General features: G+C 37.3%; 1 protein-coding gene across 2 annotated transcripts in view; it reads left to right on the top strand.

Annotated features, from left to right (window-relative positions):
- ssh (Protein phosphatase Slingshot) overlaps positions 1-27,152 on the top strand; it is a 334,909-nt gene that overhangs the window by 45,028 nt on the left and 262,729 nt on the right. The window contains exon 1 of one of the 2 annotated variants that reach the window (XM_081770477.1): positions 2,105-2,557. The exons of the other annotated variant lie outside the window; for it this stretch is intronic. Coding sequence (XP_081626603.1) covers positions 2,387-2,557 — 171 coding nt within the window. The 5' untranslated portion in view covers positions 2,105-2,386. Of the gene's footprint in view, positions 1-2,104; positions 2,558-27,152 lie in introns of those variants that run through there. 2 annotated transcript variants of the gene reach the window in all.

Genomic DNA, 27,152 nt, shown 5'->3' with positions numbered 1-27,152 from the left:
AAATTAAAAAAAAAACATTATTGCCAGGTACAGTGTAATACCAGTAATAAGGTAAGTTTGTTACTTGTGGATAGAATATATTAAGTCTAATTGAGGTGAATTGTTAAGATAAAGATCGTTGTGTGAAAGATATTTTGTGCACGATTATCCTTCAACTTCCACGTATTGTATATTCCTTTGTGTGTGAGAAGGCAACCAAATGGAACACCTGTTCCGTATGTTTCAATCTATTTTGCTGCTGTCTCGGAAGAAAAAGAGTTAAATATTAGGTTGTCTAAAAAGTATTGAGCATTTGAAGGTCAAAATTGACAATTTATTTGTTGTGATTTTGGATATTTCCTTATGAAACAATATATGCACCATTTTGTTTCATGACCTTCCGCTGTTTTTCGGGCAACACCGTCACCCCGTCGCTATAGAACTCTGTGGTTTATGGGGGCCGCGGTGGCTGAGTGGTAGAGCGGTGAGCTCTGGTGCATGGGGTCCTTGGTTCGATCCCAGCTTGCGCCAAGTAGACTTTGTAGTGGACAAACACCGTGTGCGAGGGTTCTCTCGGGGTTCTCCCATTTCCTCTTTTCTTCATTCCACCATTTTATTCATTTCTCATTGTCACCGTCTCCTTTATCCTAGCCGGCATAACCGTAGGACGTTCCTGTGGTTTATGGGTAAATATTGTGACGCGTGGTTTCCAGGGCCATATTTTGAAACTTACTAACTATTCAATAAGTTCTGCAGAGATCCACACAAATGGTAGTCTGATGGTGCTAGATCCGGCCTATAGATTGGCTACGTTAAAACATGCCAGACAAGTTCTCTCAGTTTCTGATGAGCCGTCAAAGACTCAAATTTTAAAACGGTCATATAGCCCAAAAATACAGTTACAATGTGTCAAGATCATTCAGAAGCAGAAACATTCAAACAACAGCTCCGGAAGCAGAGATCTACATACAGGCGAGCTTTACCGAACAAGTACGACGTCACCCAGTGATTATATGCATTTCCTTTGTCTGTTTAATGCACAGGGGAGCACGGTAGAGCGCTTACCTATAATGTGTGAGGTATCGGGTTCGATGTCCAGTTAAAGTAAGTTTGTGGTAACAACATCGTGTGCGTGGGTTTTCTCATGTTATTCCCATTTCCTCCCTCTCTCTCATTCCCACTTCCTTCCATCTGCTGGTGATCAACTTTCCATTCAGCTATCCCTCGTTTAAGCGATAACTGTCCTGCCATTGAGCCAGGATCCAAGTATTTTTTTATTATAGGTATGGAGAAGAATGGAAGGAATTAGGTGGATCGAGCGGAAAACGAATGAGAAGGTGTTAGAAATGGTAGGGGAGAAAAGAACAATTTTAGATATTATTAAAAAGAGGAGGAGAAACTGGTTGGGATATGGGATAAGAAGGAATTGTATCATGTGGGACGTCCTAGAGGGTATAGTGGCAGGAAAGAGGAGGAGGAGGCGAAGGAGACTACAGTTGATGGACGATATCAAAACAGAAAAATCGTACGTGAAAATCAAGAGGTTAGCGGAAGATCATGGAGCATGGAAACTTCTCAGTTCCGGCAAATGACCTGCCAATACTGGTTGAATACCTATGATAGTCGTATTTTAATATAATACAATATTGTTCCGGTCTTATTTTTTCTTTGATTGTAGTGCTTAGTATGCTCTGATGTATCCGAATAGTTAGGTGCTCGTGATCCCGTGTTCGACTCCGGGTTTGATAGTTTTTTTGTCGACTTACAACGGAATTACTCAATTAAGAGGTATCGAACTGAGGTCTTGAGGGCGAGCAAATTGTACGCTGATTTAGTTACCATACTCGATAAATTAAAATCTGTTTGCTGGCTGGTTATAGCGATTCGTCGAATGTAATAGGACTGAGTTTAACTGCTTGATTAGTCTGAAGGAAAATATGTTCTAAAAAAAAATACAATGGTTTTGTCGTGAAACTTTATTTTAGTGAAGCGATGTGTCCGTGCTGATTGCAGCCTCGTTGGCTGGCGGCGTTTCAAGGAGGCGCGAGAGCACCTGACATTTCTCCATTGCGGATACGTGTTTCACTTCTCCATCACGTAGCAGCGCTGCGATCGTCTGTGGGGGCGGAATCAACAGTCGTGTGAGATCAGCGCAAGGGAGAAGATCGATGTTTGTGCGGTCGGTCAGGCAATGCGTGTAGTGTGCATGTGCATGTGTGGGCAGTGATCTGGAGATCAGCTGGTTGTTTACGCACTTGTTTGCTCCACAGGGTTAGGGGAGAAGTGAGTTTTGCATCAAGTGTCAAGAAATGGTGGTTCTTTAGTACGAAAAAAATTATCTATATAGTGTTTTCATTACTAAATCCCATGCAGTTCACCCAAAAGGAGTGATTTTTGGGAGGTAGTTATGCTTTACATACTACCCCCTCCCGCTCCCCCAGGTCCACCCTCGCCATGGACCATGTGTGGGGGTTGTCGCAGTTCCCCTGGGAAGAAAGGCTCCCATTGGAGAGGAGATGCTTCTAGTCGGCCGCCAATTGCTCCACATCAGAGCCAGAAAAATCGGAATAAAATTAAGGTAGGAACCAGTGTTAATTATTTTCATGGCCGCATTTAGTTGCTGTTATTATTAGATGCAAGGCTCAGTCATTGCTTCAATAATTATATGAAATGTTTCTTGTGCAGCTATTTAATCAGAAAGTATATAAATTAACAGTAGGCCTATAATTTTATTTGACTTACTTCGTACTAGATTTGTGCGGGAGTAAAACCATGTTATCATCAGAGATATTCTGATATTAACAGGCGACTCCCTTGCTACAAATGGAGAAACCAGAAGCGCCGATTTCTGTTTAGCTTTGGGGTGCGGAGCGTTTTAGGTGTATTTGTTTCGTTGTTAGATATCCAACCAGTGATATCTAGATTCTGGGGAGCTCAAACAAACTGTGAATGGGCCCCACAGGATTGGCACCCGTCGTTGGAGATGCTTCAAGTTTCTATGTTTACTTAGAGCTGACGCTCTGGTCCTAGGTTCGATTCTTGTTGAGATGCTTATCTCTTATAACTTTGGTTCTGGAAAGGGTCATTAAACTAGAATCAATCTGTTCCCTCTTGTTCCTTCTACCACACCCATTCATATCTCAGAATACGATATTAGCCTTATAAATTCTTTAGAAGTATGCAGTCACCAAAGATCTTTATTTTGAGAATTATTCTCCACCGAGTCTCTTAATTTGGAACTTAATTATGATTTTAGGATAATGATCAATTTCTGAATAAGCTTGAAGTGCTTTATTAATGACATATTTATTGATAAGTGTATCCACACTTAAGCCCAGGGGCGGATCCAGGACCGACTTCTGGGGGGGGCGGTAGGTTGTCATACTGCTCCTTTTAAGGGCTCCAAACTTTGGGACGGGTTTTATTTATATATATAAAATAAGAAATTTTCCTTTTCTGGGGGGGGGGCGATCGCCCCCCCCTTGGATCCGCCCCTGCTTAAGCCTCACATGAGAATGTTATTTGAAAGGATAATTATCAGATCTCCAGTTACCGTACTGACTGAATATTAAATATAATTAATTTCAAATGTAATATATTTCGTACATATTTACAGTTTTGCAATATAAGTTCAGTTTATAGTTTTTTAAGCTGTATAATTTTTAGCATAAACAGTTGGATAGCGGTTTAAAATCCTGTATTGCTTGTTTCTATGGTTGCTAAGCTAATTCTAGCTTATTTTCCTCTGGTCTTAATAGCATCATTAATAGCAAAGCTTTATAGCTAATAATAGCATGTTAACTAAAAATAAACACGATTGGAGGGTAAAATGTAAACGTTCGTGGCCTCCAAAACTAATCCATTCCCGTCCACAGCCAATAGAATATTCTCTTTCGAAAGAATAAGTTGAGTTTTGCTTATTTTCTGATAGTTCACTTTTGATGTGCTGGGGGGACATAAATTTGTAGGTGCTCTTTCACATTCTTGGAGGAGCTCATCATGCAATTGGAAAAGATAAAGAGATAAAATGCGACTCAAGTCCAGTTCTATTCCAGGGCAGTGTTCTGAAATTGTTTAGTTTCGTAGCAAGTTTTTACATAAAATATCCACCTGAAGAGTTGAACTCAAATGTAGGTAGTTGTTTTTTTGTTTTTTTTTTCTAAATGGGAAAATGTTCCGTCTGTATTGAGGGAAATTTCATGTAAAGGAATATGTGTTAATTACCCTGCAAGACCTCTTCTTTTATTATCTACATGATGAGATGTTTACTCGCATGGTATCTTTGTTTCTTTCACGTGAATGAGTTGGGTGTTACCTGTTTGTGGAATAATAATACATTTATTGAGGTATGAGAGGAGCCGCGGTGGATAGAGAGATCACCTCGCATGCATGCAGTCCTTGGTTTGATCCCAGTTCTTGCCAAGTAAGCTTTGTAGTGGACAAACAGCGTGTATAAGTTTTCTCGGGGTTCTCCCGTTTCCTCCCACTTTCTTTATTCCACCATTTTCATCCATTTCTCATCATCGTCTCCTGTAGCCTAGCCAGCATAACGGTGGGATATAAAACTTGAAAGATTTCATTCCATTAAGGTATGAGAGTACACGTAAAGCTAATTCATGTATTATTTGGTCCATCGCTGATATCCGAATTATTGAAAATGTTAATTGTTTACACGATGGAAATGTGGAATCTAAACCATCTTGATTATTTCTGCTTTCCTGGTCCTCATAATGTTCTCAGGGTTTTACCGGATCGTGGAAGTCAAAGTACTGCTCTAGTACGTTATTAACCGTACGTTGTCACTGTTAGTTGAGAGTTTATATCCCGAGTTACGTTTCTAATTGGTGGATTCTTGGGATATTTGCATCTGGCAGAAAAATTGAATCCTCTTTTTGGATACATATTACGGAAAATCCTTTTCAATGCTTTATATTCGTAACTAGAGGAGTATGCTATTTAGATTTCATAACTCTAACCTAGAGTAGTGTGGGCTGAGAGCAGGAGCGTCATTTCGGATTTTGCTTGGGGAGGGGGGGCAAAATCCCTTGATATAAGTAAAATTTCGCGTATTTCACTGATTTACTGCTATTTTATTAATAAAATCTATAGAAATCTCAAACTCAGGGGGGTAATTGCCCCTCCCTGCCCCCCTAAATGACGCTCCTGGCTGAGAGATGGTCAGATACTTATTTTTACCTTTTTATATGTATAATAGTATAGATTAGGATATTCTGCTAGAAAAGAGTATTCATGTCGCATAACTGTCTCTTCCTCTTTGTATAGTTTGATGTTCAGCGGTAAGGGTTTTCACGTTTCATGCCTCGGAAGATAAGTATTTTGTACTCATTTTGATTGATCTGTGTGTTAATAATCCTCCTGTGATATGTGGTGCATGCCCACGATCCAATATTTGGAGCTGTCTCGTTTCGAAAACTAAATATGTTACTATTGCAACAGCTATGTGTAATCTCGTCTCGTGGACAGCACAAGTGATACGGACGTATAATGCAGCTGAAGGACGACCAGCATACAAATGTGTGCATGGGCTTTTATTAATTAGTAGCAAGGATTTTTTTTTTTCAATGACAAATGTGAGACTGAATTTTTCGTAAGCACGTAATTATTATAGGGGCGGTTTTTTGTTTTAGAAACAAAAGTGCTTATTAATTGATGGTTTCCGACATATGAACTCCAAACTTCAACAATTGTCATGGTTCCAGCGTATGTAGATCGTGAGTACATATTTGTTGTCAGTGAGATAGTTTGTATCGGCGCGTGTATAGTATGTGATTGCTACGCTCAGTTGCTACCACGGCGTTAGTGTTGCGCTGTTTTTGTCAGTGATCTGTTACCCATGTGTTTGATGTTAACTGCGGGACTTCGTTTTATTTATTCCCTTACGGACCAAAAATGAAATATATTCATTCTTATGTCCCACGCCTACGCCCTTTAGGCTAAAATAGTCTGATTATAAACGAAAGTGAGTGGTTATGAAAGTTGGTGGAAAAAGAATACGGGGGAAACAGTAACCTGAGAAATTTCACAAACCTTATGTCCACCAGAAGTGTGTGCTTTGCTTTTAGAAACCAACATTCCCATTAAGTTTTGTGACCTTACTACATTTGTAATTATTTCGAAAACGAATGTTACAGTTTCGATTGTTCACTGGCGCATATCCCGGGGGGTTGAGGGTACATGTCTTCCTTAATCTTGGAACGGGGGTGGACTGTGCCCCCAATAATCCGATTTTAAATGTGCTTCTTTTTTGGTTGGGTGGGAGGAAATGTGATGATTTGTGTCCGACTGTCACAAAAGAAAGTGATTATTGTTAGTCTATTTTCAACTATTTATTTAATACCTGTATCGATTTCTATAATGCTATTGAGATCATCATCATTTTGCTTAAATAAGATTATTATTGCATCATACATAATTGATTTTCTTCATAGTTTTTGGGAAGTCATTAGTTATATTATTATAAAACAAGTGTCCTAAAATTTTCATGTGGATCATTGTGGATGCCTAAGTAGAAACAAGTCAATTATAAATATGCAAGTATTCAGATTTCAGAATGTGTTCACGGCACTAATTTGTAATACGATAGGTACCGCTACATCTTCTATATCGTCTGATATATAATATACAAGTTCATCTCAAAAATCAGATTCACCTACAGTAATATGAGTCATCTCCCCCCCCCCCCCAGAATAAGCCTCAAATCTATTCGCCTCCCCATGTTGAAGACAACTCTGCTTCTCTGCCTCCCTTTTGAGTACAGCATTTTTTTTTTTCTCAACGTCATAAATATTTTGAAGATCACCTAATATATGTATAAGAACGCTCTTTTACGCCCCCCACCAATGTTGAAGACAGATTTCCTCCACTGTATATGTAATTTGTGTTGTTTTTAAATAGGCTACTACGATGAAAGTCCGCGATGGCTTAATGCTACAGAGTTCATCTTTGGCGCGTGGTGTTCTTGTATCAATTCCAGCTCCCTCACAGTGGTCTCTAGTTGGACACTGTGAGTGTACATTTTTTTCGTGGTTTTCTCATTTTCTTCATTCCACCAATATTCTACATCTCATTATCACCGTCTCCCTTAGCCTTGGTGCATAATAATGAAATATTAACCTGAAGAACATTATTACGATGGGTTAAAAGTCTTATCACGTATATCGATTTCTGTATACTGATATGATATTATCTTGGTAATTAAGTAATATGTTAAAAGTTTATAAAGAGTTCGTAATTGTGGAACATAAATTAAGGAATGGGGTTCTTCTATTAATTGTATTTTGTGTGTTTCTTCATAATGAAACCAATTATTTGATTTGTAGCAGTCATTTTATAAAAGCTGTTTGACTCGTTGTTTACTTTTTTTTTTTTTTTTTTTTTTAACACATCCAGAAGTTATTTGACCTACTTGATTTCCGGGAAGTGATTCTGATGTTGACAATATCGTCAGAGGGATGTAACGTATCTGTCACTTGGCAATTTTTGTGGGCGGTTGTTTCGCGGTAGAAACAGTTTTAACAGACGTGTTCCATTTGTGTGGCATAATAGTGAACGGACTTCCTGTGTTTTATAGAGTACAGTGCACTTGTCACCTCGGAAAGTTTTGTTTAAATTTGAAATATTCTGGTTATCTCGAGCAGTGTTTTTCCAACATCTGTTCTTCCGGCTGGTTAAGCTTGATATAGGCTAGTATCAAACTAGCAACTATATTTCTGTACGATATTGGTTTATTCTCAAGTGGATCCGAATGATTAACATGCTGCATTTGATGTAGGAGAGTTCAGGGTTCGATTTCTGGTGGTGGCAGCCAATTTTAATTTTTTGTAAGTTTTGACGTCACATGATCATGTTCCAAGGGTAAGGAAGGCGAGATGAGTGGTAGTGGGGAGAATGACACAAGTGGGAGGAAACGAGAATTTCAGGGCAGCCCATACTACGGCATTTGTCCACTACGAAACGAAGATCACTGGGATCAAGCTAGGTACACCACGCATCAGAGGAGAGCGCTCTACCACTGAGCCCCTGCACTTTCAACTTTAGTGTTGAGCCAGCATCGTGAGGCATTTGGGAAACTGCTTGACGTCAGGAGATATTGAACTATGAAGCCAGGAATAATTGGAAATTAGCGAGGATAGCCGAAGTTCGATACCCTGTGGAAACTCATGTGGTTTGGATCCCGCGTTTACCAGTAGGTCCATATCTCATATAACCTTGGTGCTGAAATGAACGATAAACTTTAAAACGACCAATCACAGCCGTGAGTTTCTTGATATAGTAAACTCTGAAAGCTGTCGGTCCCACGGTTATGCCCTTAAGGTTAAGGTAGACGAATGATTAAGGCAAGTGAATGATGATGGAAGAATTGGTGGAATGAGAAAGTGGGAGGAAACGGGAGAAAACCTACGGGCATGATATTGTCCACCACACACTTACTTGGTTGGGAATCGAACCATGGACCCCACGCAGCAGAGGTAAGCGCTCTACCACTGAGCCACCATGTCCCCTGTAAACTTTTAATTATATATGTGTGTGTGTGTGTGATGAAGAACTAAACCAACACAGGACTGAAAGCTACTGTTTATTATCGTAATTGTATGTGTAGGCCCGTACTGTAAGTATAAATGGTTTAAAAGCATTTTCGTGTTAATTTATGTCTGTTTACAGCCATTTTGCGAATTATCCGCGGAAGTCTCTTATCTGCTATTGCCGCTGCAATTTACTCCGCGGATAACCGGAGTTAAGTTTGTAAGATAGAAAAGTAGACTCAAATCTGCTTTCTGGTTTTTCAAATAACATTTTTACACACTTTTTATGGGGCGTGGATATTACAGGATTGGAAATGCTGCTCTAGTTTTTATCTTCGTTGATTGATTGATTGATTGCAGTTCTAACATTACTTTACACCACGTATGTTATATGAGATTGGACCAGGTTTCTATCCTGATGGCTACTCTTACTGGGAATCGAATCTGTTGCCACTTGCACAGAAGCACTATTATCTTGCACTTCGTTGGAATTCAATGTCTGAATGGATTGTGCTTACGTACTATTTCTTTAAAACATATGGAACATTTAAATTAAATGGAATTATTAGAAACAGTGGTTAGAAAGCAGACTATAGAGAAGTTAGCCTATTTTGCAGCAGGACTTGTTTACAAGTAGGTAAAATATTTAAAGTGACAGTGTGCGTGATTTTCATTTGTTTTTGGGGGATTATCTTTCACTTCCTCTGGCTTCAGGCATCAGATAGAAATCTATAGAAGGAAGCTTCATTTATTGTTTGTGTGAGATCTTTGGCCAATGAGTCACAGATGTCAAGGGGGCTAATGGACTGATCGTATCTTATCTTTCCGTGTCCATGCTTATCTATCAGCTAAATTCCATTACTCACTGAAGCACGTAGGCAAATGCATGAATGGCCCAGATTTTTATGTTTTGACAGGCTGTTAAAACAACTTCCTTTTATGGAAGGAGGAATTGGTTGAAATATATAGCAAGGGTACACAGTAGTGTTCCCAGTTATATCAATAAGATGTACAGTTCTAGCAGTAAATGGAACCAAGTGCTAAAGTCCATATTTCAAGTAATATCACAGGTCGGAAAACTATTTGATTGGTTGCGTTAGAATTTAGCGTTCTTTTTAGCACCGAGGCTATGTGAAACGTTGACAGATCAAGTGAAACCGAATCATAGTTCGAGTTTATATCGAAGCTAGAACTTCCACCGGTGATCGAACCAGAATCACGTGCGTGAGCTGTAGAGGGGTACAGAGTAATAATAGAGTCTTCGTATCTGCGTATATAGTTCATTTCTTAAAAAAAAAAAAAAAAAAAAAAAAAAACTGTATAAAGTGGACAGTAAGATAGTGCTTATTGGAACCCTTGTGAAACGTACTTTTCATCTTTAATTACCAAATATACATATGATTACGAGATCTGTTGGAAAATTATTAACAGTGGGGCTAGTGTTCCGCTGTTATAAAATTCGGAGTAATATACGTTTGTATATTCATTATCTTTGTTTAAATCAGTTCGGGTATTTGTCACAGCAGTTTAAAGTTGTAGTTTTGTGTTGAGGTATCTCTTGAACGCTTCCGACCAAACAATACATCGAGTGATTTGATTTCGGTTTTGAAGATGTAGCACCACCCAGTAGGATTGTGTACAGTTGGTTTCCCGAATTCTAGCATTACCGCATACTTCTCTCATTGATCAATTTCGTGAAGATAGTCCATCCACGTCTGTTGTTACTGTGCATGAAATGATTGGGAAATTTCTCGCTAACGCGATGTGCGAACATTAAAGAAAGAAAAAAAAAAAAAAAAACGTATATGTTTCAAAGCCAGAAATCACGTTTATATTATCGCGAGCTTTTGCGTAATTTCGGTATTACTTGCGATAAATGCGAATGAAAACGAAAAGGTGGAATTCTTGTTTATTATTGCTAATAATAACTAAAAACCGCATTTCCAATATTATTTAGCTTAAAAAACGTTGCATTTACGAAAAAGCTCTGGCAGTTATTTGATCCAGAAACTTTTTCACGCCATAAAGATGTAGACACCAACAAAACTGAACTGTTGTTTAAATTCTTGATTGTGTTTTGTGGTGAAAATGTTCATGATCTTACTTACGGTGAATTTAAAAGTAAGGTTATTGAAGTTCTCAACAGCAAGAATAAGGAAGTTGACATTGTATCATTGTTAAACAGTTTAAAAGTGAATCACAGGTCTTTTGCTGTCAGCTCCTTACGTTCAATATGGTTGCCAATCTCGGGTATTGATGCCGAGAGATTCTTTTCCAATTATAATATGATTGTTACTAATAGGAGAACAAACTATAAGGAAGAATTGGTAATGTCTTACTGCATGTTATCCTTTAACTAAGGATGAGGTTAGAGGAAGAGTTTAAGTTTTTGTATTAATTTCTGTATTTCAGTGAGTATATTAGCGAGAATGTGCACCTCAGTGGCGTATTTAGGGGGGGACTTCTGGGTTTAAGCCCCCCGAAATCTTACTTGCTATAGTAAAGTATATGAAATATCTTGCAGAATTTTCACATTTTCAGACAAAGCCCTCCCCCGAAACAAAATCGTAAATACCGCACTGGTGCACCTAATCAAGGTATATCCTCATTTTTGTATTAGATATATACCTTACTACCAAAAATATATTGTTTACAAGTTCCTTAATTTTTTTTAAAAAAAAATGTGCTACATTTAAAAAAATAAATGCAACATAAATGCGAAAATTGTGATAATTAATACTACAAGATTGTTGCCAAAAAGTTACCTCTCGCATACCGTGCGACCCATGGATCCTTGAACATTGTCATGAAAGCAATACGTAACATTTTGCTTGGTTACTTAAATGTCTTAAAACTTTCAAGCCGTTATTTTCCATACATCTTTTTTCATGTTGTTTGCAGAAACTTTTCCAGCAGCCCTTATATTGTAGATATTGCATCTATCCTAAAACTGAAATTAAAGTCCTTGACTTTAGAACTACGAAAAAGTATGTCTGCCCAGACCTGGTTAGCAGAATGTAATTTTTGGGCTTTTATACTGTAGTTTGTTGCTTCTTAATTCAAATAGATTCTCTCACGATAGTGCGTTAGTATCTCTGATAGTGCTGAGTTCCACGAGAATCAAACTGATGTCCTCGTACACCATAGCAAATGTTGTAATGAAATTAATAAGTATTATTATAAAGTGGCTTATTACCACGAAAGTTTGTTATGGGATAAGAAAATAAATTATGTGCGCTTCACCAGAGCTGATTTTCCATAATACAGTATCATTGAGGGACCTTAATTCTTTGATCTTCGTAGAGTAGTTAACATAACTGATCGTTTTGTTAATGAGTGTGCTTTTGTGGCTAAAAATGTATATTTTAGTTGTATGCAGAGTGTTTCTTTGTTAGAGGTAATGGAAGTTAGGAATCATGTTTTTCCACCTTGAAGGCGCAGGTGTGATGGATTTCAGTTTTTATCTCCATAGACCTTTTCGTTTTCCCTTTCGTAATGGCTTTTGATTTGATGGAAGATGGAGAAGAGAAAAGAAAAGAAAAGAAAACCCTTGCTATTGTACCTTGACAAGAGAAAAGAAAGAAAAAAAATCCTCTTTTCAGAAGTTTTCATTCGAAAGAATGGCCTTAGGGCTAGCGCAGTTCATTCTACCTATCTCGAAGGTACACACACACACAAAATCTTGTTAACAATAGGACCATGAACAGGTAGCCAGACACCAACTGAACGGGTTTCCAGAAAATGAGGGCAGAGCAACGACTCAGTACTTACACACCTTCGTTTTGCAGAACCTTGGTAGTCAGCATCCCCCACTCGTGACATCACCATTTTGGATTGGAGTTATTTGTAATGTGAAAGCAGAAGGATACTAAGCAATGTTAGAGTGCTGAAAGGAACAGTAAATAATAATTGTGATATATATAGGGTCGGATTTAGGGGGGTGCACCCCCGTTCGTTGTAAATTACTCTATCTAAGATGAGAAACTAGCATTGAAAATAGCAGCACTTTCCGAAACCTTCTGCCGTCTTGTTTCCGTTCGGGGCTTAAAAGGAAGAAGGATTATGCAAAAGCAATAGTTTAAAGTCGATTTTTTTGAAGGTTGAAGGAAAAGGATTCACCAAGCAAAATAATATAACATTTGTCAAGTAGGGAAGAAAATAGAAGCCAGAAGGAGAGAAGATTCTTTTCCTGCATAACACTTGCGACCCTCTTTGAAATACTTTCCTACGTTCTATGCATCAGTGTTATCAGGAGTAAAGAATATTGTCACATGTCACTTTGAAAAGTTTCAGTTTGATTGGTTATTTTGGTAGTTATCGATGCAGCTCTCCTCAGACAATCTGGATCCGGCCCTGTATATATATCATCATTCATAGGGTGATTATGAATGATTTATCAGCTGTTCAAAGAGCTGTGTTATTGCAAGGCTATTCGATGCGTTCGCACCGCGTTCTTATGGCTCAAGCTTACGCTTAGAATACGCTGACCATGTATTTAAATGTGAATGGCTAATCCCAATGCGCTGCAAACGCAAAAGCAATAAAAACGTGCAAAATACATCGGCTCGAGCGTATTTGATGTGTTTCGGAATCAGTGAAAGATGTCTAAACAAAGGGAAAAAAGAAAGAAGTATTGCCAGGCAATTGGATTTAGTAAGAAACAGCTGCTTGGAAGATGCTTTGTGCAGAGTATTGAAACCGTGCTATTATAAAGTATGTGCGTGTATAACACATGGAAATTCCGAAAACTTAGCTAATCACTGAAAAATCTATGTAATACAATAGGATTATTTCTCGTGATTCGCATGAATGGGAATGAGGGTGTGGCAGTAAGACCTGGAAACCCTGACTGGCTCAAAGGATGATTTATAATTCTGGCGAAAGTAAAGTTATCGAGTAGCCGTACACTTAATGTATATGTATAACACATGCAGTAACATAAACTGTCCAAGGCACTAGGCGGCTGTCTAGTGGGACTATATTAATGAGCCGGCTGAATGCACAATGGCAAAATTGTATTTCATATTGCGCGTTCAGGAAGAGCAACGAAACTTTGTGCCCACCCAGCACGCTACAGTACTCATCAGCTTCCTTCTGGCTTTTCCCCTTTCTTTAAAATGTTATATAAATGAAAGTATATCGTTAAAATTCCTCGGCACTACCTTTTACTCGTAGTAAGTACAAAATACTATTCAGTAAAAGATCAGTGATTTAGGGATGGTCCAAGCTCTTTCACTGACTAGTTAGTGTCTTGTAAGTACTGAATAATTTCATAGAAAAACTTTAGCTTGGGTCACAGCAATACTTAGTTTCTACCTATATTATAGAATTATCGTCCAGGAGGTGCTAGTGTGATACTTAATATAGTTCTCAAATGGTACTATTCTGAGAAATTGTTGTAGCTTTGCATTTTGTAAGCATGCTTTTAGAAATGTAGAAAAAAAAAAAAATAAACTTACTTGCTCATGTTCAAGATTTTTTGCTGCGGACTGTACAAACAGTTGTTTTTAATCTAGATTGGGTGTGTTATTATTCATTGATTTTCACAATATTAAAAAAATAATTAAATGAAAAAAAGAAATTAGATGAGACTGATGGAAAAGATAGTATGATATTAGAATAAGCATTGTCCCTCCAGCATAATTTGAAGTAGTAGATGTAAAGAAGAAAAGTAATTTGTGCAATTAAGCAATAACGTTGAGAGCTGCAACCAACGGGAGAGCAGTTTAATTTCCTTCCTCACATATGTGCATGTGTACATCCATTTGTCACAGCCCCAACATGTGTTAAGTCGCAAGATTGATTCGATGACCCTTGTGAATACGATGCCAAGGTCATCCCTGACGTAACCAGCCATACAACAGATGACTACACTGTAATTACAACGAGTTTTTCATAGTATGCCACCACTCACAGCTTGTATGCTGGATCTTATAAACCAGCACAAATGCATTCGTAGAAGAAAAGTAAACACTCTCCAAGAATAGGGATACCAGAATAACTGTTCGCCGGTTGATCACCTAATTTTGGAATGCTCGAAGATATGAAAGGTGCGCACTGTCTTGCAGACGGAAAAAATTCCGAAGACCTTTCCAAAAATATAGAGGAAAATATGTAATTGTGAAGGAATATGTTGTAGATAGTTGAATCGAGATGTTAGACTGGGCACGTAAGTTTCATATGAAATGCGTGATGTGTGTACAGATTCGGATAGCCAGAGGTAAAAAATAAAATGAAATCTTTTGAGTTTACCGCCCCACGATTATGCCCGTTAGGCTAAGGGAGACGATGATTAAAGCAGGTGAATGACAATGGAGAAAGTGGGCGGAAACGGGAGTACCCCGAGAAAACTCACAAACACAATGTTGTCCACTTGGCCGGGGACCGAACCAGGGGGCACATGTATCAGAGGCAATCCACCACTGAGCCTTCGTGCCCCTATAATATATATAGGAATTGTCTTGATTAAGTAACTCCTAAAACACAGTTGTATGGACAAAAAAAAAAAAAAAAAAAAAAAAAAAAAAAAAAAAAAAAAAGCTGAAGTTTTATACTGTACAAATATTGACAGGGTGACTGTTTGGTATACCCTGTGGTACCAGAAGGTTAACAATATTGGCAACCTAATATGAAGTATTTTTTTTTTTTAAATCAATCACTTAAGATGAGGCGCTCACCCAGAAATTTGTGTGACGAGATGATCCAAAGATTGGAATTGGGTCCGAATCACAGGACACTAATAAACTGGCGTCGTTTTGCAGCCAAAAAGACAATAATTGTTAAGTGCTTGCATCTATATTCTCAAAAAAAAAAAATAGAACTAAATTGTTTGAAATTAAATTAAATCATTAAGTTTTACGTCCCACGATTATGCCGGCTAGGCTAAAGGAGACGGTGATGATGAGAAATTGAATGAAATAGTGGAAGGAAACGGAAGCACCCTGAGAAAACCCACGCATACCATGATTGTCCACCATAGAGTTCAATGGCCGCAAGCTGGGAATGAACTAAGGACCCCCCACACCAGAGATGAACGCTGTATCACTACGGCCCAAAACTAGATTGTTTGTTTAAGAATAGAAATAGTATAGATGAAGTATAAGATTAAATCTTTAGGCTACGTTAATCATTTCGCTGCTAAACAAAATATAGTTTTATTAAGAGAACGTGTATTTATATATGTATTATACAAATATATATGTCGAGTTACGAGTATGAAAATGTTCATAGAATTCACCCAGTATCGATAAGAAGCAATTTTGTACTTCCGGGTCGAGTGATTGATTATAGTTTAGCGAGGACATGAGTGGCGACGCTATTTGTCATTTTCACGATTAGGTCAATGACCGGCACTTGCTACGTATTAAAAAATATGATAAGAATTCTAAAAAACTGTAGTTCAAGACTAAGTTCAACAAAATAAGACTTAAAAACTATTTAAAAAAAACTGTTCCTAAAAGCATAAAAGAATAATGAACAAAATATAAAACACCAGAAGAAAATAAGTAAAAAAAAAAAAAAAAAATAGCAATAATAGTAGCACCTGAAAACTTCTGGGACAAATAATGATAGTTTGTATTCATAGAGGATCATATAGAGATAGTTGAGAGTTAAAAAAAAATGTATAAATGCTACTAAGTTTTTCCATTGTTCAGATTATGTGCACGATGGCTGATATATCCAGTTACAGTATTGAAGAACGCGTTATTGCAAGTTGTTGGGTACATGAGAGAAACCGCACACGTGGTCTTTTGGTCCAGGGACAACCCACACTTTTATGGAGATTTGGAACAGAATCACGCGCATGTGATGATATGGACAGGCGTGGACAGCAGACGCGTATTTGGGTTGTTCTTTTCGATGGTGTTGTGAATCACCAGCGATACCTGAACATGTTGTAGAACTGGCTTGTTTCTCTCATGGAGGAGCAGGGAATCAGAGACGTGTTGGTTTCAGCATAACGGGGCACGTGTCCATTATGCCCTCGCCATATGCGAATATCTTACGAAAGTGTTCCTTGGTGTTGGATTGGTCGAGGTAGTCTGGATCTACCCGCACCACTTGCCTGGTCACCACGAAGCCCAGAACTCACCACCTGTGATAATACGCTATGAGAGTTCATAAAGGGCATCGTTGCACAAAACCGTTACGATACCGCTCCCAAACTGACAGAAGCTGTGAAACAAACTTTCACTCCAGTTATACCTGCAATGCTCTGCAAATATTGCACAGAACCTGGCGGCGTATTGTCCTTTGTAATGAAAATGACGGTCGACAAACTAATCCTTTGAACACTTACAGAGTGGCTATTTGAGAAAGCGTTTTTGATGCGTTACCCCCTGTAGCGAACGCGGCCAAGGTTGCTATTCAGTGATTGTACTTTTGCCAGAGTTATAAATCATGCTGTGAGCCAGTCAGAGTTTCCGAGTCTTTTTGCCAGGTCCAGGTCTATACTAGCAGAGTTCCAATACTCTGCACAAAGCATCTTCCAAGTAGCTGTTTCTTGCTCCAATCCCCTTGCCTGGCAAAACATCTTTCCTTTTTGTCCTTCCTTTTGAAATCTTTTAAACAGCAGGCGGTCTATTGTTCCGAAACGCGCCAAATACGCTCGAGCTGACGTTTTCTCCGCGTTTTTATTGATTTCCCGTTTGAGATTATCCACCTACATTTAAATACATGGTCAGCGTATTCCAAGCGTACGCATGAGCAATAAATACGCTTTGCGATCGCCTCAAGTAGCCGGGTACTTAATGTTTCCTATTTTAGTAAAACTTCTTGAAAGCATTGTTGTTCATGTCATTAAGTTCTTTCCATGTAGTGATTTACGTATGTTTGGTGGTTTAAGTTATGTATTTTCGTGGGTAACGAGACTTTGTAATTACCGTGTAGGTTTATTGTTAAATCCACAAGAGTTGATGCGATAAAGATTCAAACACAGAAATCTGTGCGAACGCTCTTGTAGCTATATGATCAGCACAGTTGCTTTCATAGCAGAGTTTGTTTCCCGGAAGCTTATTTTAATCATACGTTAAGCTCTGGTATTGAAAATGGATGGACACCCCCAAACGAAGAACATGCAGACTTGCTGTACAAATATGGACACTGGCAGTGAAGTACCATAATTTTCTTGACAATGTTAGAGTCTATCGTTTACTATCCTAATATTGAGACTTTTACGAGTAAAGTCACTCTGCTTGGTGTGATTGTTCTTGAGTTGTTATTTTAACAGAGAGAGAGAGAGAGAGAAATCGCTTGAGGATCTTTTTTTGGTCAAGAGCAAGGAAAAGCTAACTGGTTTCGTACAAATATGGAAATCGTTTTATTGCTGTTCTCAGTATGTATGTTTTTATTGTGGAGAAATCGTGGCCCTTTCGTGTAACAAAAACAGCCCGAGGAAGAAGTGTACGTTGTGCATCTTGATTTCGTGAATTTTGGATCGTGATAAATCATGAAACGAGAGACAAGGGTTGTGTAAGTTGGTTTATATCAGACAGTGATTGTGCAAACGTTGTTGTTATACTTTCGATATAAAGTCCTGTTTCCATCATAAAAACTTGAGATATACTTAGTTGCACAATTAATAACTGAAGTGGAGAAAGTAATCGTGTCCGTATTATTACGGCATCGTCCGTTACGACGCTGAAGAAAAAGAACCTATTGTCATTTGTCTACATCTGTCAGCCAGTAGAAGAGTTTCCTTTATATTGGAGTTGATTGAACTCTTTAAGTGCACTCTCCGGAACGTTAGATACGGGATTAAGAGGAATTGACCTGAGTTTACTTCTGCTGATAGACACCATTATCTCAGGATTAAGATAAGAGTCGAATTGATTTGGTGATGATTTACAGGATTTTTTTTTGAAGTTAACTATTCTATTATTAACTTTTCATGAATAATACAACTCAATATTTGTTCATTATTAAGAAAGCGAACAGCATTTCAGCTTTGCACATACTTTATAATATTTACATGAGAGCGAATTTATATATACAATGCTTCTTTTCTGACTGACATTTTGTTATCGTAAAGTTCCATAAAAGCATTGTTAAATATTTGGATTTCTATGAAACAGATTCCATAGACCTGAAGAACCATTGCTATTTTAGGCCTGAGAGTCAAAATCAGAAACACTTCTCTTAGCATACTAAAATACTTCTCGGTCTCATGAAATGATACGAAATCTTTTAGGTTTAGGCACCACGATTATGTCCAGTAGACTAAGAGAAACGATTGTTGTATGAAAATGAATAACCGTGCAAGAACTGCTAGAATGAAAATGTGGAAAGAAAACCTCAGATACGACGTTATGGCCTGGGATTTAACCAGGGGTCCGTCGCATTAGAGGGCCACCGTGACCCCATTCTCAAACTCATAAAACGCTTTAAAAAATAGAATGAGTAATACACTGTATATCAGATTCAGATGTAAATGTATCACGTGTAAAAAACTACTTCGAAAAGTTCTGTCCCAGCGATAAACAATAACTAATACCTACAGTTATCTTCTTCCTTCAGTGACGCCCCTAAGCAAAAATAATACGTTGGGGGTGGGATTAATGTTTGCGTCTCACGATTGAGAGATTTCTGATTCAAAACCGCGGAAGGCGACCTATTAGTGTTTGCAAGAACTTTCCTCAGTCCCAGGTATTCGTCTTTAAATATGCACGCCTTGGTCATTTTCCAGTTTCGTGTATTCGCATCGGGAATGTTTTAAACGCTCATCGATAACATCTGCTACAAATCGTATCATCTAGGTTAGGATGTAAGGAAAATTCTTGATAAAGATTGATTAGGGTGGTCGATCCAAGAAAAGTCTCAATTAGGACATGAAAATTCTGTCAGTGGCTGAATTTTATACATCTTGTCATTTAGATTTCTTTGATTGCGCAGATTCAAAGATGCAAACTACGTATAATAATAATAATAAAAGTAGATTTCTTTTCTTTTTTCAATATATAGTGTACGATTACATTACGTTCTTAGTTTGAGAATTTTCTTGTTCTGGAGCTTTACATTTTCAATATGAAGAACCAAGTGCGAGTTTTGTTTGCGCAGTTTATGTTATGACATAGTATGGCAGTAAAGGTTTTTTCAGTTACAGAGTTTACTTTTTTTACTGTTATACGAATGCCAATACATGTAAAGTTGGAAAACTTTGGAAATAACGTCAAAATAACTTCTGGTTTTTCGAAGCCTTCTAAGGACAATCTGGATGCATGTTCGATCTGTGCTCTCTCATAAAATTTTTTTTTTTTTTTTTTTTTTTTTGTAAAACGACACATGTCAGGTTTTGTCAGACACGAAGTTAACAACAATATTGTGTTTGCTACGCGTAGATACACGTTTTGTGTGATATCTGCACTTGTCAATCTGTTGCTTACACTTGGTATATTAATAAATAAGTAGACGTTTTTGGAGAAACTATACTATGTGTAGAATAGTTTTTCTAATTTTTCTCAAAAGTTGTTTTTTTCTGACATTTGTCATTAGGAAAAAAAAACTATTCAATTATTAAAACTTTTGACTGACTGGTAAAACTTAGTTTGTACTTGATAACTTAATTAAGCAAAATATATGAGTTACATTTTAAGTACAGCTAACTGATACTATGTCTTTGTAGATTGAAATAATCTGTGAAAAAACTTCGATTAATTTCCAAATCCAGCCCGTTTTGTTTTTAAGCCCTTGCATCTGTAGTAATACGAATCCCAGGTTATTCTGTATCGATTCAGCGAGTTTAAATGTGTGATAGAAATTGCCTTAGGTCTCAGTGAAAGGTATGATTCCAGAGGGTTTTTTTTTTTTTTTTTTTGTATTAAAAGGAAGACAAATTCAGTAGGTTACCATTACAGTGATTAGAAACTTGACAGCTAGCAACATAATTCGCCAGCAGTTTATTACGTAATGCCAATGGGAATTGAAGCGTATGCAATTATCATTTTTTTTTTTTCTAATCGTTTTGTTCCTGGTTTGTTTCACCGGAAGTTCACATGCAAAAGCTTGCATGAAGTAGTCGTTCCTGCTCTGCTGAGACAGCGCATTGATTTCAGTTCACATACATTAAAAGATCATATTGCTTCGTTTGTTTCACCTAATGTAGGCAGAAAATCACCTGCGTTCCTAGGATTCCAGTTCTCTGACTTACGTGACCTTCATAAGTAGCATAATATTACACTGTCGAAATACAAGAATATAATATTGCTATTAGTGAAATACATCGTTGATTACGTTATTAATTACGTAGGTTTATTATCGCTTTTTATTTGGTAATTGTATATATTATGCAAGTTTTTAGAGCTGCATAATAGTGATTCTTTCTCTGCAGGTTGGCAAAAACCATGTTTTTTTTTTAAAAAAAAACAACGGTTTTTTGGGTTTAAACCCGTTTTTTTCGGTTTAAACCTTTTTTTTTTTTTTGGTATTTATATCACATATGGACAAAAATAAGTTTGTTTCACCTTGGTGTTACTATGCAATAACCCGGTTATACTGGAAGGAGTCACATAAGCATAAAACAGAATCCGAACCGCTTCTCGGCTTACATCCGAGGGAAGCTGTCCTCCATTTGAACTCGAAACCGGGATTAATTGGCCACAAATGCGATACGTCTGCCGACTCACTCACGAAGGATTCCTGATAAAAATACGTTGGACTGATATTTACATATTTGTTAATATAATCGTCAACAGTCATTTCAGAAGGACAAAAAGATAAACAGTTGCACAAGTGAAACAATTATACAGAATACATATGGGCAATTTCAAAATACTGCAGAGTACAGAAGAAGTAATTAAGTTCAAGTTAGTTCACTATGACTTTTATTAGTCCAAATTAAAGAAATACAACGGCTTAATTTGTATATCAGTAAGAAAAGTGAATAAAGACACGAATTATTTGAGTTCACTTTGACCCATTTTATACATAAATAGATACCAAAGATACTTCTGATTTCAATAAATGCCTCTCGTGGGGTTGGTTTGACCCCCTCAAAAAAGTATGGCATTTCGATGCATTTTATCAACAGTAAACATTAGTAAAATGAATGGAAAATTTAGGTTTGAATATAATACGAATAATATACGGGAGTGAAACGTGATAACCCACAAATGTGTAGTCATCAAGATTTTACGAACATTTTTCGTTTTTTGATTTAAACCAGTTGCTTTTTTTTTAAATACTAAAAATAAATACGAAAAAATACTACGTAATTACTGTTTGTGAGATGTTTTTTTTTTTTAACTTGTACTTAGGTTGTCCTCTAACCATACGTTAGAATTCGCTTAGAGACGGAATCGTTGACAAAACAAGTAACTATTTCTTACTATGAACTACAATACCCTGGATTTGATTGTATGTTAGTAAGTACACGAAATTATTAATTTACCAGATGAAAAATATAATTCATGATTCTTTTAAATTATGGGGATTCATAATCAAAACCAGAAAACAGTTTAACAATACTGCAAAGGTAGGAAAATAAATTGGAATACGTTGTATTCTAGAATCTGTCTCATCATAAATATCGGCAAGTGTAGGAGAAGTATAGTCAGTTTTTATCTGGTTTACAAAAAAACGAAGTTTTGGCTCTTGACGAAGATAGCATATTTATGTAATTTTAGCATTCTCACTGTGGCAAATATGTTTCATACTCTTTCCGTGAAATTCGTGCTGACAGCTCCCGATTCTTTAGGACCCAGATATTTTGTTTCTACATTAACATATGCACCAAGTACAAAAAAAATTTATTTATGTAATATGCCCTGTAATTATTATGGAAAATAAAAGTGTTTTCGTGTAACACATGAAAACCGTAATTGGGTTTCTCCCTATTGTGTTGAACAAATATAAGAAATGTTCTTAAACATTGGTTTTATTTATAAAACGTAATTTGTAATAATTGGCACGAAAGTATAATTGTTTTGATATTGATTTTTCCTTTGCTTAATTGTAATAATAAACTCTTTAATATTTTAAGAACAAAAACGCAGCTACTTTGCTGTAATAGGAATGCATTCTACAGTCTTGTTAAAAAAAAAAAAAAAGCCATCCTCATCTTTTCATTTTCTTTCATTCTCAAGTAACATATTAAAGCTTGCCTGGACTCTATGGAAATCACATCCGAGTGACTACACATACAAAAACTTTGCTAGAATTAGAAGTCTTGCCAAGAAGGTACAGCGGCGTAAATATTTTGAATACATGGAATCAATTGGTGATTTTACTGTTAGTAACCCTAAAGTCTTTTGGTCTGTAATTAAATCTAGAACAAAATCTCCGGGCATACCGGCAACAGTTCAAGATGAAAATACTGAAGCGAGTGATGATCAAAGACCAGACCTCTTCAATAACTACTTCTGCAAAACATTTACTTCCCTTCCCTCTACGACCCATCTCCCCCCTCTCCAACCCATCTGTTCGGACACCTTATCCATTCTCTCTACCACCCCGGGCGAAGTTCTGGCTCTCTTGTTATCGTTATCTCCACATAGATCACTTGGACCTGATAAAATTAGTCCTCTCTTTCTCAACAAAACTGCTTCAGTTATTGCGGTTCCTCTATCTATCTTATTCAATAGATGCTTCAAGGAAGGGTATTATCCCACCAGTTGGAAACTAGCTCACGTGACCCCAATATATAAATCAGGACCTAAAGATCATGTATCCTCCTATAGGCCAATATCTCTTCTTTCTGTAATATCAATTATCTGCGAAAAAATAATCAAAGACAGGCTACTTAAATTCACCTCACCTTACATCCATAGTTCTCAGCACGGCTTTCTACCGAAAAGCTCAAGTCTCTCAAACTTAAGTACTCTTCTTTCCTGTGCAGTCAAATGTATGAATAACAATACTCAATTAGATGTTATCTACTTTGATCTCTCGAAGGCCTTTGATTCTGTCAGTCACATTCATCTTCTTCATAAACTCTCCAATAGATTTAATGTACATGGCAAATTTCTCTCTCTAATCACAAGCTACTTGAAGGACCGTAAACAGAGAGTTGTTCTTTCAGGGGCGACTTCTAACCCCCAACCCGTGATCTCAGGGGTGCCTCAGGGGAGTGTACTTGGGCCTCTGCTGTTTGTCCTGTATATGGATGATCTCTACACGCACTTATCAGCTCAACCTAGTGGCCTTCTTCTCTTTGCTGACGATTGTAAGTTATACAGAGAAATATCGTGTCTCCATGACACAATTGCTCTACAGGAAGACATAAATTACCTTACAGGCTGGTGTGAAATGTGGCACTTGAAACTCAACAGTAAGAAATGTGACAGTATTACTATTACTTTGAAAAAGTCTCCTGTTCCCTCCACATACCATATCAACGATTCCCCTATCACACATTCTGCTAGTCATAACGATCTTGGTGTCATCTTTGATTCAAAACTCACCTTCTCTGACCACATCTCCTCAATACTAAAGAATTCAATGCGCATGTTGGGACTTCTTTATCGATTCACCGAACTACGCACTGTTTCTTCATTAGCAACTTTTTATAAGACTTTGATAGCGCCCAAGATCGAATACTGCTCTCCCATATGGGCCATGGCAGCACCTACACATCTCTCCAGACTTGATTCTGTTCTCAATTTCTTCATCGCTATAGTTCGTTTTCGTGTTCCTGCACTTCGAATATTATCTAAGAAGGAGCTCTTGCGACATCTTAATATTCAGACTCCTGAAGTACGCAGAATTATCTCTGACCTGAAATATCTACAGAAAATAGTTAATGGAAGCTTAAGATCGGAAATATTACTTCAGGAACTATCCTTACGTGTCCCTTCCCGCATCACCCGGAATACCCACCTATTCCATCTTTCCCGTCCTAGGTTGGCTGTTATACAGAGGTCTCTTTTTTATAGAATACCAAACTGTTATAATCAAGTAACAACTGATGTGGACATTTTTTCGAGCTACCCAGTGTTTGAAAGAGCAATTAAACGAGCTTTGACGGAATAGTTTTACTTTTACACTCTTTTTTTCTATGTTTTTGTTATTGTTGTCTTGTTTTTTTTTCTTTCTTTTGTTAGCATGTCCCTGTGTAAAATGGCAAAGTTATGCTGTATCTGGGAATTTGTTCAATAAATAAATAAATCTTTGGCATAAAATGAAGATCCTTCGTTATTGATCAGAGAGGATTCACTATTATTGTTCTTTCGTTATTCAGTTCCATTTCTGGATAAACAGTCAGTTTTGTAAAAAGAAAGATGAGTTGTCATGGTTTTTTTTTTTTTAATCTGAATTCTATTGAAAATAAGGTTGTTATGTCAATTTCTGATTCGATTACAGTGTTTCTCTTTTCATTGCTGTAAATATTCATTTCGAACAAAATATTTTTTAGTCTTTAAGATGTTAAGATTTTTTATTATATTAATATTTTTTAAATTTTTTTTTTTTTTTTTTTTTTTTTTTTTACAGGTAAGTCTTCAAGTACTCTATCAAAATACTATTGCAGCCATTTATTGGAGTTCATCCAATGAAGACTGGTAGGATTATCTTTCTTGGTTAAGTAAAATTCAAAAAACTATACTTTAAAAATAATAGTTTACAAAATTTTTAGATTTAGAATTTCAGCAACTGTTCACTTTGTTTCCTCTTGTGTCTTAACATTAGGTGATAATTCCATATTATTAGGGAGATAAAGGTTCATATGAAATTAGTTAATTTGTGTATGGAGCTCAAGTAACTTACTATAAAATGTAAATGAAGTTTTTCAGTTTAACGTCCCAACATTATACCTTTTAGGCTAAGGGAGACGATGTTTCTAGCAAGTAAATGACGATGGAAGAATTGGTGGAATGAGAAAGTGGAAAGAAACGGAAATACCCCGAGAAAACCCACGGGTCACGATGTTGTCCACCACCAACTTACTTGGTCGGGAGTCGAAACAGGGAGCCCACGCACTAAGGGGTAAGCGCTTTACCACTGAGCCACCATGCCTTCCAAGTAAGTTTTAGGTCGTATAGTGAGAATAAGAATTAATGAAATGTCTAAGAAAAAGCACTATTACAACAATTTTTACAGTGTTATTTTGCTTGCAGTATCGCGATTGTAAAGTTTCTTTTATTGTTTAGTGCTGCGTAACATGTATTAGTCTTAACACACCAACTCAGTAATTGTGTGACGCGTCATTTAAAAACAATCAACATAACAGGATGGTGATCTCAGTACCGTACTGGTCTATTGTGGGTTTCTCTGTACTCATGTATGCGAGTAAGTTCTTTCTTCTCATTCTTATACCCTGGATTCGATTATGTACTATCTTATATCATTTACATTTTGTAGATTTCTTCTTCCATTAATTTCTTGATTAGAATTTAAAAATTCTGTGTGGGCAGGTTTACATACATACTTGATGGTGTCCAGTGAAGTGACCGGTGACCGGAATAAACATTGGTATTCTTCTCTTTGCAAAGGGAACCGATGTTGCTTGATGTGTAGAGTTCCACTACGGCAAGGCCAACTAACTCAAAGGTTCTTGACTCATCTGCTAAGAACGGATGCCAATGTTTTTATCCCGTTATCACATTGATTTCTTTGTTTCTTTACTAAGCCAAGCACAGCTGCATTGTCACTGCTTTCATTGCTCAACTCCAGAAGTCTTCTTGGCATATTAAGGTCGGATTAATAATTCTCCCATTTATTCACATTTGACCCCATTGAGTTGTGGTCGACTCCGCCCGCGGCATGCTTTATTATTCCTATTTTTTTTTTTTTCTTTCTGTTTGAAGCCATTTTTCTTGGATTGACTAATGTCAGGCACCGGATGTTCACAGATGCAATAAAGACAATTTTTTACGGCAGTGGCCGCAGGATATTAAAGCTACATCGTCAGTCTAGACAGTTATATAAGAAAATGTCGTGCGTACAGCGACTGATTGCCAACCTGAGATTGTTTTGAACTGTTCTTAAAAGCACTACGGAAGTAGGCCGAAAAGTTATTTTCCTGTCATTTGTAAGATAATTGTGATAATTATTTTATTTGCTGTCATCGTAGGTATACTTACATAATAATCATTATAGGCATCCTGGCAGACGGGTTCTTTGTGAGTTGTGTGGTCAACACGTCACTTTTCAATATTCTTACTTGTGGCTTTGTGGATAGTCGTACGTTGCAATTCATATAGCTCCCCAGTTGCATTAAGCAGAAAAATGTTCTCTATCCGGGAATCAGTGGCCCTGTGTAGCGTAGTCGCTAACGCTCTCGCCTTCAGTGCGAGCGGTCCCGGGTTCGATTCCCGGTGAGGGCACTCGGTCGAAAAAGTGTCAAAAGCTGTTTCAGGATAGGTTTTCCTGGGTTTTCCTCATTCGTACCAGGCAAATGCCAGGGTGGTACCTCACTTATAGGTCCCAGGCCGCTTCCTTCCTTTCCCAATCCTTTCTTCCTTCCCTTTCCCCGAATAGTGTGATCGCCGAAAGATGTCACCCTCATACGTGATGGACTAAATGGCCATAGATGCCGAAAGCCTAAATCCTCTATCTGGGAATCGAACCTATAACTGAGCTATATGAGAATACACATTGTGAAGAACACGTAATTAAATAAATACGATGAAATTTTGCTCCAAGCGGTTGCTAGGATTCATGTTTCAGTTGACGATTTACTTCAACTTTCACTTATAGCTG

Source organism: Thermobia domestica, chromosome 9 (assembly GCF_964235325.1).
Source record: "Thermobia domestica chromosome 9, izTheDome1.hap1.1, whole genome shotgun sequence".
Taxonomy (NCBI): domain Eukaryota; kingdom Metazoa; phylum Arthropoda; class Insecta; order Zygentoma; family Lepismatidae; genus Thermobia; species Thermobia domestica.
The sequence above is the reverse complement of the archived record's forward strand: the minus strand, read 5'-3'. Positions and strand labels throughout refer to the sequence as shown.